The sequence below is a fragment of the Triticum aestivum genome, chromosome 5A (assembly GCF_018294505.1).
Source record: "Triticum aestivum cultivar Chinese Spring chromosome 5A, IWGSC CS RefSeq v2.1, whole genome shotgun sequence".
Taxonomy (NCBI): Eukaryota; Viridiplantae; Streptophyta; class Magnoliopsida; order Poales; family Poaceae; genus Triticum; species Triticum aestivum.
The window spans coordinates 502,659,154-502,669,734 of NC_057806.1; the positions used below are offsets into that span (position 1 = coordinate 502,659,154).

A 10,581-nucleotide genomic window follows, 5' to 3' on the forward strand; every position below is an offset into this window, starting at 1 on the left:
AGAGGGTATGTTTTTCAACAACTTCTTTCTTCGGGGTTAAAAAGTTATCGTGGTGTTTGTACATAAATTATCACTTCAGTTGTGTGCATATTACCATGCTATTTGCACAGAAGTTAATGGGGTGTATGTTTTCCAACAACTTTTCTCCCGAATCAAAAAAGTTACAGTGATATTTATACGTGGGTTATCAACTCTATTGTGGATGTATTACCATGTTATTTACACAAACGTTATCGGGAGTATGTTTTAAACAAAAAAATTCTAGCTCAAACTATCACTATGTTTGTATGTAAGTTATCAGGTTTTCGTGTATATATTACCGTGTTATTAACATGAGATTTACTGAGATAAATAGTTCAGAGAAAAAAATGCTTTATAACTAGCAATATCCTAAACAATGTGCAACAAAAGAGATGGAAGTTCAAAATAAAATGTCGCTGCGTTCTTGTTCTCTGTCGGCAGTAGCAAAAAAATCCATAATCTAAAACAAATGTAGGCCTACATGAAACATCAAGACGTGCCGGAGTGTCCCAGCTTGAGTACCTGCTTCATGGGAGATAGGTTCAAATGAGGTTTAGAAGAATGTTGAGATTCTGATGCAAGAAAAAAAAAGCAGTTCTAAGCGGGGTAGTAGCTTTTTTGCATCAACGGTGAAGTGCACAAGTAGGCAATGTCCAAAATTCACATGAGAGAGAGAGAGAGAAAGAGAGATGGTGATGGATATAGAGCAGCAGCCTGCCTCGGTTGACGAGGACGTTCACATCAACGTGCGTCTGTCAGCGGCACTTGAACTTTTATCCCGATTTTCCTTCTAAAACTGCAACCTACTATACAAGCCAGCAGTGCTCTTCTTCTCTGCCGATGAGGGGCAGACCCTGGTTGATGTCTCCCAGTTGACATGTCCAAAAAACAATCCAGTAGCAGGTGTGTGTAGTGTTGGAACGAACCACCTGATGGACCGGAGTGAATGCAGATCGAGCGACCAAATTTAGTTGGTGTGACCTACAACTAGGCTGCCAAACTAGTAGTACACGTATGTGCGTGTTGTGATATGAAAACATCCTCCCGGAGATTGAGACAGGTCGAGCTCAAACATGTCAGCCGAGAAGAAGCATGTTTCAGTTCATAGGATGAGCTCAACCCTCTCTCAATTAACATGTTAAACACAGGGGAAAATCCAGGGCGACGATGCAGAGGCCGAGCTCCCTGAGGTTGGGAAGGTGGCGGAGCACGGGATGGCGACTATGTTCGGGAGCGTCCAGGCGCCAAGGAAGAAGTGAGTGAGGCGCATAGCAGAAGAGCATGACCGTCAGTGCACGTTGGAGAACAAGAGAGGGCGGCGATGGGAGTCCTCGGCGGAGAAGCACTTGGGCAGGCTGCGTTGGTGAAGAGTGGAGGATGTGCACGCCTGCGCAGTCGCCGGAGTTGAGGAACCGGGTGGAACGGGGCTGGAAGCTCTGCCGACGGCGTCAGCCCCTGGGCATCCACTTCCTAGGAGCAAGCGATGCTGGTGCGGGGGTCGGCGAAGCCTGGGAAGGGCGGCGCGAGGCAGGCGGTGGCGGTGTGCGGTGGTGTGACGATGGTGGCCGATAGAGAGCCGGCGGCGCACGTGAGGTAGTGCGGCGGCGGCGCGAGGTATGTGAGGTAAGGTCGGAAGGTTGAGGAAGGGCCACGCTTTTCTCAGGTGCGGGGACGACCCCGTCCTGCGGGACGAGGATGCGAACGAGCTTCACCGGACGAAGAAAAAAGTGCCGATGCGGATCGAACGCTGAAGGAACCGTGTGGCAGTTTTGCAATCGGGTACATGGTTACCAAATACATATTTCATTTAAAAAATAGAGTGAGTATTTTTTTTAAAAACCCAACGACGCAACAAAGCTCGCCCAACCCTTCTCGTACTGGATGATAGACCAGTTAGTTTGTACTTCCTCTGTCTCGCGCTCTTTTATATTGTGAGATGAGATGGAGGGAGTAGATTGGACGGATAACGCTAAGAAGGCCTGTAGGTCACCCAGTTTTACTGTCCTAATAAAAATGAATAGAGTAACACCGGTTGACTAAAAAGATCAGAAGGTTTGCTGGTCGTGCAGGCATTTCCTATGGATGCTTCGCGGTACTTATGCTATCAGTGTCACGCCGAACCCCGCGTGCTTACGCTTACGACTTACGAGAATGAAATGCGGTTATGCGACAAGAAAGGATCCTTCGACGGAGTTGGTTCGACTAGGCCGCCGGGCGCTGACGGAAGAGGAAACTAATTAACAAACAGAGCCGGTGAGACCGGCCAGGTCGTTTCATTCACTATGTTGGTCCGTTCCTCTCATTTCCATTAGAGCTAGTACTAGTATATAGGAGCACCCTCGTCCAGTCCGGCGACCGCCCCACCGGCGCGCGCGCATACTCACGCGGGCAGCACACACCGCGCTCCCGGCCGCGAGATCGACCGAATCGACCAACAAGTGCGCGCGCATGGAAAACTTGAAACCCAACGCATTTGTCGAGGCCCTCAAAGTCGTCGGCAAGGCGTTCGTCGTCTGGAGCAGTAACTGGAGACGCCTGCTCCCCGTCATCGTCGGGGTGTTTCTGCTCGACCTGGCTCTGACGGTCGTGTGGGTGAATCTAGCAAGCCTGCACCTCAATCTTGATTCCATGGGGCTCTTCTTCGAAATGGCCGACAACTCGACCACCATGGCCGCGGGAGCCGTGGTTGTGACTCATGTGGACGAGGGGACGGAGGTCTCGTCCTCGCGCCAACTCATCGAAATCGTAGGGGAAATCTTCTTCGGGTTATCAACAACCGTGGCCCTCCTTTCCTTCTCATGTACATGTAACTGCGATCTTTCAGGTATTTTTATCTATTTTATCCCTTTTAGGTTCATGCAATTTTTTTAGGATTTGGGTAAAATATCTTTTTTGGTGCATTTCGACATTTGTGTGTTCACAACCTTACTGGGTTTCGTTCGCTGCAAAAAAAAATAGCCTTCAAATCAGATGACGTCAATCATTTAAAAGTAGGTTTTGACATGGTACCTAACCGAAGACGCTTCGCTCGGCCTCCGTGCCGCTCCGCTCGGGTGGCGATGAAACCTTAGCTAGGCAGACGTCTTCACCACTGGTGGAGAGGAGGCCACTCGGGAAGCTGTGTCACGTGTGGCCATCAAGGATAGAGCGGGGTGCGCGGGTGTTCCACCTCCCCCTCGGTCATTATCTTAAGGTCCTCGCCCTCGTACCTTTCAAGCGCCAACCTGCCGAGTATGATCCATAGGGGGGCATTTGATCGCGGGGGTCTGTTGCTGGTTGGGGTGCTGGATGGGTGACTAAATCCAAGGGAAATCTTTGGTTAGCGTTGCCAGCAACAATCTTGACAACTCCTGGGGTGTCGTCTCCCTCCTTGTAGGCGCCATCGAGGTACCTACCCCTCCCTCATCTGGGCGGCGAGCTCGGCATGCGTTATAACAAATGGATGAAAGCCTTTATCTGTTATGGAGTGGACAACAACATGCGTTGTAACCTTCTTGGAGGCCTTGTTTTGGGAGAGAGGGGTCTACGAATCAAGGTGGTGTGGTTGATGGACACTTGGTGGCGGTGTTGCCATCAAGGTGTCTTGCATGTCGTCATGTTTCCGGCTCAATTGCAACTCCTTCTGGTCGTTCATGCTCGGTTTGTATGGTCTTGCTCGTCGGCGGGCCAGTGCCGTAAAATCTAGGCGAGGAGGGGATAGCCTCCCCCACCCCCAGCTGTAGCAACATGGCTACGGTGGTATGAACATGGTGTCGATCTATGCACACTCGAATATCTCTCGTAGCAGTGGATGTGGCAACTCATATCCATTGTGCCTTCTTCTTCGAGGTCCTCATCCTTAGCAACTATTTCTCTTCGTGGGTGGAGAGCTCGGCATAGTGGGGTGGTTAGGCTACGAATCTCCCATGGTGGTCCGGGATCGGTACCCATCCCGACTCTAGGGTGAACAAAGGTGAGCGGCAGGGGTCTCCTTCAGATGTGGAACAGGCTGGTACAACATCGATTCACCTCTCGCGGAGCAAATATGGATGTGTTTCACCCTGCTGGTTGTGTATTAACCTCAAGATCTTGCTTTTGCTTACACTCTAGAGATTCGTTCATGATGGAGGGCATCATCAACATCAAGTTGTACCCTCTCTTATTTTCACTTTTCCCACTTGCTTGTTGTTCATGGTGCTTATAAGTTCTTCCATCAACTCATTGTACTTCTTGTTATGGGATTTATTAATTTAAAGTCAGGCTTATGCCTTTCATCTAAATATAGGTTCTGAAATTTCAGAACACCACTACTTTAATCATTATATCGGTCGTCGTTGACATGTGCAGCCCCACCCCCATCTGAGGTAGCGGTCGACAAGCAGGTTGTCTCCGGCAGCTTTGGATCCTGATCTGGTGACTTTGGGATTTCTCGGACTAGGCCAGGCGAAATCCTTGCTCGGCTTGCCCATGCTGGCAGCGGCGACACCCATGGGTGTCGTTTCCCTTCTTGGAGGCGCTGCCATGGCCTTTGTCCGTGCACCTCTTCGAGTATTAGGGGAAACCCTAGATCCGGTTTTCCGGATCGGATGGTGACGACGTCATGACATCGTTCCCTTTCTTGAAGGCGCTATCTTGCTAGCTCGTGGTGTCCCGGTGTTGGAATTGAAGATGTTCGACGTCTTACTGATTTGGTCTTCTCCTCTAATTCTAGGTTTGGTAGGTTTAGTTGCGCCCTTCACCCTGTTTGGGCTAAGCACCCCGTCTCTCTCTGCTCCGGACACCATGATTATGCCTTCTTGCGTTCATGTCATGTGTTGTAGCATTTATTATACTCTTTCTTCTTCCTTATATCAATGAAATGATACACAAACTTTGCGTATTCGCGAAAAATTAATCATTGTATCCAAATCAAAATAGATTTTCATGTTCGTCTTTCTTTCGATGAGTACTCAAAACAAGATGATGATTTTATTAGTTTTCAAGTTTGCTTCTCCCTTATACAGTAGTTTTTATTGTATTTACTGCATTTTTACAAAAAAATCTGGTGTGCTTTCAAAGTTATGTGTGCTAGTTTTCACTGTGTACATCCTAGCTATGTAGAGGTCGGTTGTATGCTATTTGTGTTTGTATCCTTTTGATGCTTCATTTTGAATAAAAAAATCATCCTTTGTCGAAAAATGTATGTTTTTTTGCCTGTTATGTTGGTTCCTAGTGTTTATTTGTAGGGACATTTACATTTTTTCCTCTAACTTTGTCCCGACCTCATCTTTACCCATAAAAAAACCAGTGATCAACTATACCCCTCTTCCATTTGGTGCCCTTATGAAAATACCCTTCTGTGCCATTTTCGTCCGATCAAAGGCCTTTGATCGTCAGTGGGCTGTTATATGACATTTGTACCCCTCGCTGCCTATGTCACATACAAATGGGACCCACCCAAAGAAAAGAATAAAGAAAAAACTATCTCCCATCTCTACCAATTACACATGGGCCCCACCCCAAAGAAAATAAAAAATGAACTCGCTCTCTCTCTCTCCTCTTCATCTCCGGCGAGTTCTCCGACAGTCCGCCCACAGCAGTCATCCCGCCCGCCCATAGCCCTGCCTTTCCCACCTGTAGGCAGCCCGCCGAGAAGCCCCTTTCACCGAGCAGCAGCAGGGCAGCGCGGCGGCGCAAGGAGCAGCGGCAGCGGCGGCGGGCAGCACAAGCAGCAGCACGATAGCGCAACAAGCGATAGCAGGTAGCGGCGGCCACAAGCAACAGCACGCCGGCCACCACCACAACCGGCGCCGCCATGGCCGTAGGGACCTTTTTTTTTAAATTATAGGGACTCGATTGATTTTTTTATTTTATTTATTTTCTTTGGGGTGGGGCCCATGTGTAAGTGGTAGAGATGGGAGATAGTCTTTTCTTTTTTCTTTTCTTTGGGTGGGTCCTACCTGTATGTGACATCGGCAATGAGGGTTACAAATGTGCACTTAACAGCTCACTCCTTTGACCTAACAGAAACGGCACGGAAGGGTATTTTTATAAGAGCACTAAACGGAAAAGGGATATAGTTGAGCACTGTTTTTTATTAAGGGTAAAGATGAGGTCGGGACAAAAATAAGGGGGAAAATGAAATTGTCCCTTATTTGTTTCCTACTGTGTTTTCAACTAGTTTTCACCATATTTTGGCATTACTTTGCACTTCATCTTTACACTAGTTTCGGGTGCATCTTTGCACTAGTTGATGTTACATCTTTATACAATTTTCTACTGTATTTTTACATTAGTCTCTAGGTTCTATTGCACCTTTGGGGTCTACTGGACTTCACAATAGTTATTGCTACATTTTTGCACTGCTTTCGAGCTCATCTTTACGCTAGTTTCTGTTGCATCTCTAAACTAGTTCCAGCGAATGCATGTGTCAATTTAGTATTTGTAGGTGAACGCTTATGAAATAATTTCCGCACACGGATAATGTTGCATTTTATTAATGAGAATCTGCTTGGACAATGTTGCATTTTATTTATGAGAGTCTGCTTGGACAATGTTGTAGATAATAGGACTACTACTTCAGAAGGACAACACCCTTCTTTATCGTCATGGAGGGAATGGAAGAGTTTGGGCATTCAGTTGTTCACGGGGCTGGGCATGACCATCTTCATATCGGTACTTTTGGAAGTTCTTGAGCTGGACGACGACCTGTCCCACTATCTCACCAATTTCTTCGATTTCGTATACATGCTTGCCGCTGTTGTTGCTTCAAAAGAGGGCCTCTACGGGTTCTCTGCAGCCGAGAAGGCATGGTTAATCATTAGCGAAAAGTTCTATGAGATAACTGTGGCGGGCGCGATGATTTTTGTCGTCCAGGGATGTCTAGAAAAGGTCTACACGAGTGCAAGATTTTTACCTCGAAAGAAGGAAGTGGTGTTGGCGCTCGTGATAAGGGAGGACACGGCGGCTGACATCTTCCGGTACTCCGTCGCCGCAGCCTTTCTCACCGTCATTCTGCAGGTATTTCTGTGTTTGGTGATTTTGGCGTTTTACGGTGGCGGCGGACGCCCAATGGTAAGCAAGGCCTTAATAATGCAAGCTTCGCGAGCAATTTCGCATCGTTTATATACTCAACAGTCTGCTCCCATTTGCAGGATCGGCGACCCCTCGGCAACGATGTCAGGGGCGTGCCTGCGGCGACGCACACGCAGCCGCTCCTTGAAGCAGAGGCAGCAAGGGCGGGCTCTGCTTCTGGCGGGAGTGACGCCAGCTCGAGTGCTGGAGGCCCGTCTCGCAGCCCAAACACGAGGATGGCACGGCCCAGGAGAAAGACCAGGCCTAACCCGAAATACGATCCGCGTGAGTGGCAGTTGTTGTGACGGTTGTGGCGCTTCCCCCGTTGTTGTGCTCAACCCTCTACTGCTGCAGTGTATCGACTAGACGAAGAACAAATGCTGTTCTGAAACTTGTTATTTCGGCAACGCATGACGCCTTCAGCAACACCACTTAAAAGTTGTTCAAATTTCGGTAAGGCAACACCACTTCAGCAACATTTCTTTTGGTTATAGAGTACTGAGTGTTTGACAAAAAAACTACCACTTTAGAGGTTTTTGTCCCACAGAACTACCACTTTAAAAAATTTGACCGGAGACTACCGAAAATTTCTTAATTTGTTTCTAAAAACTACCAGTTTCACTTGATGATCGTTTTAGACGATTTAAACATAAAACTGACAAAACTGGCCCACCCGTCAGGGCTAATGTGGCTGAAAAGTCAATGCCAGGGAAGACTGGCCCACCCGCAGCCGTCGCCTCCCACCTCCCACCCCCACCCGCGCTGCAGATCGACGCCGCCGGACCTGTCCCCCGTCTCGCCGCCGGACCCGTCCCCCCGTCTCGCCGCTGGCGGACTCCCGGGGTCCGACGCCTGCTCCCGCCTCTGTCACGGACATGCCCAAGGCCCCCAAGAAGCAGGCGCGCCACCGGCCTGTAGCGGACGCGCCCGGACCGGCTGCCAAGGACGCGAGTCCGATGACTTGCCGCTGCCGCCCAGTGCCCACACGCGATAGCTCTCCAGGCGCAGGGGCATGGGCCGTCTCGCGCACCAAGACGAGAGGGCGACGACGCTAGGCACCAGCGACGGGAGGCGGAGATGAGGGGCGACCGAAGGGAACTCCGGCGAGGCGGCGGACGCGAGGCAGCGGATCTGGTCGGCGACGAGCCGCTCAACCTGCTCGCCGCCAGCCCCGACGGACTAGCTTCCGGCAGCAAGGGCTCGCCGCGACGGTGGTCCTGATTCCGGGGGAGGGAGAGCCGGCCTTCGACGGCAACCAGGACGACGACGATGCGGAGGACGCCTCGCCGGGCAGCAAGGAGCTGGTGACCACAGCGTGCAGCAGGGGCGTCTCCCCGGCGGGCCCGTGACCGGAGTTTGGCCTCCTTCCCTCCCATGCACAGAAGCTATTTGTGAAAATGCCAAATAAAGATAGAGAGAAGGAAGAAGAATGACGTGTAGGTCCCACCTGTAATAACGGTCAACATGTTTAAATCGTTTAAACTGTCTATTACTTGAAACTGGTAGTTTTTAGTCACAAAATTAAGAATTTTTGATAGTTTTCGACCACTTTTTAAAAAGTGGTAGTTCTGTGGGACGACGACCCCTAAAGTGATAGTTTTTTGTCAAACACTCTAGAGTACTACTACTATATTTTCAACAATCGTCGTGCCATAGCACGCAATCGCGGAGGACTCACTATACCGTAAGCACAGCTCTCAGCCTCTTACTACTTGAGACAGTGTTCTAGCACTAACAGAGCTTAGAAGGTCAGGCAGTTCTACCTTCTTCAGCTCGCGCTCCGTTGTTCTCAGCCTCGGAACGACGACTTCCGAATCATGTGCAGTCATCCTCTTCCACAGCTCGCTCCAAGTAGGGCGCATGTAGCAGTGCTCGTGAAACATGAGCCCTCTCGTCCACTCGCGGTGGCGGCAGTAGGTGGCCAGATGGTCGGCGAGGGTATAAAAGGCCGCACCGAGGTCGGAAGCACTCCATTCCTGATGTCCTGTGACTGGCCCGCCGTCACCGTGCTCTCGAACGAGCCGTCACAAAGTGAGTACACCTCGACAGGGTCCTCGCCCGGCCTGGCGAAGTAGACGGAGTTGCCGCTGATCGAAGGGAGATCCCTGGACGAGACGGACAAGCACCGGTCGCGGCTGACGAACAGCGCCCGGTCGCCGAGGCTGGTCACGCGCACGAGCTCCCGCCGGTGGAGATCCACCCTTATGATTTTTTAGATTACAAAATCATTTTTTGTATATTTATGTTTGATAAATTTTTTTAAAAGATTTATCCTAGATTTTAGATAGAAAGCTTTGCCATGCTGCAAAGGTTTGAACTTCAAAACATGTTTTATGTGAGAGAAACAAAAAAAAATCTATTTGCACGAATCGCGATGCGGAAAATGGATGGCTAGATAGTGAGGGCCTGGGTGTAGGTGTTCTATTATATATTTTCGCCCGTGTTGGGTCTTCAAGGCAAAACGGCGGCCCGTTTATGCACGCCGTAACCCTCGCTTGGTCCGGACCACTAATCGTGCGTGGGTGCTGCCGAAAATAAGCTAACCTTTGTAGGACTAACCGTGGCCCTATTTGTTTGGTCTATTGCTTATGCTTTTGCAACTTTTTCATTATGACAAAAAAGCCAAAAAGCTCCTAAATAGATGATTTTTTGCTTAGACTTTTAGTTTATACCATCATATAACAATATTGATTCATAAACCAAAAGCCGAAGCAAAAAACACTTATTTTAAAGCTTTTCTGTGTTTTTTCTTTGTCAAAATGAAAATTCTGCAAAAGCAGACGTAAAAGACCAAACAAACAGGGCCACATGCACTTACACCTAATGAGATAAATATGGAACCACAACTGGCTACCTCGACCTGAGATGATGAAACCCTATGGATGTATTGCTCCAAACCAGCCTCATTTTGTTTCTGAGTTGATTGATCCCACTTCTGCCACATGGATTAGAGCATGGGTTGAGGAGGTGTTTATTCTCATAGATGTTTCGGACATAATGAGTGTACCACTATGTACAAGAAATAATAGTGACTGTTGGGCGTAAAATTTTGAGAAGAATGATGCATTCAGAGTTCGGTGAGCGTATAAAATGATGACAACAACCCAATTGTGAAAAGAAGTCTGGCTAGAAGGGAATGCTAGATCGTCTAATTTGGGATAGGAGGAAGCATCTTGGAAATCTTTGTGGAAAACACAAGTCCCCGACAAGATTAGAATGTTTTTATGAAGATTGGCCAAGCATTCTTTACCCATGAAAAAAGTGCGATGTCATCCTAAATAGAAGTTCGATGTCTAGGTGCATCTCGGCATTAGTTGATGATGAGTTGGCAGGCCAGATGATAGCAACCGCCGAGCCAAGTGTGAAACAATGGCTATTTACTATGATGGAGTCACTGTCTCATGAAGCTTTCGTGCGGTTAGCAGTGACCTTATTGACTACATGGTGGGCGAGAAGAAAGGTCATACTCATACGAGAAGTGTTTCAGAGCCCACTACCAAGGAACATGTTTGTCCCAAACTTTACATC

At 48.7% G+C, this 10,581-nt stretch overlaps 1 protein-coding gene across 1 annotated transcript; it reads left to right on the forward strand.

Annotated features, from left to right (window-relative positions):
* Positions 1-2,449: 2,449 nt before the first annotated feature.
* On the forward strand, positions 2,450-7,971 carry LOC123101455 (uncharacterized). The gene is made up of 4 exons (XM_044522904.1): positions 2,450-2,845; positions 6,542-7,053; positions 7,134-7,254; positions 7,670-7,971. Exons 1-4 carry the CDS (start codon positions 2,470-2,472, stop codon positions 7,969-7,971), a joined length of 1,311 nt encoding a protein of 436 aa, XP_044378839.1. The 5' UTR covers positions 2,450-2,469.
* Positions 7,972-10,581: the final 2,610 nt, after the last annotated feature.

Bases quoted from the DNA above. Each gene is read 5' to 3' on its own strand.
- LOC123101455 (XM_044522904.1), top strand. From the start codon at position 2,470: ATGGAAAACTTGAAACCCAACGCATTTGTCGAGGCCCTCAAAGTCGTC. The intron at 7,054-7,133 runs GTAAGCAAGGCC...TCCCATTTGCAG, and splicing joins GTGGCGGCGGACGCCCAATG to GATCGGCGACCCCTCGGCAA. The intron at 7,255-7,669 runs GTGCTGGAGGCC...AAAAACTACCAG, and splicing joins CGGGAGTGACGCCAGCTCGA to TTTCACTTGATGATCGTTTT.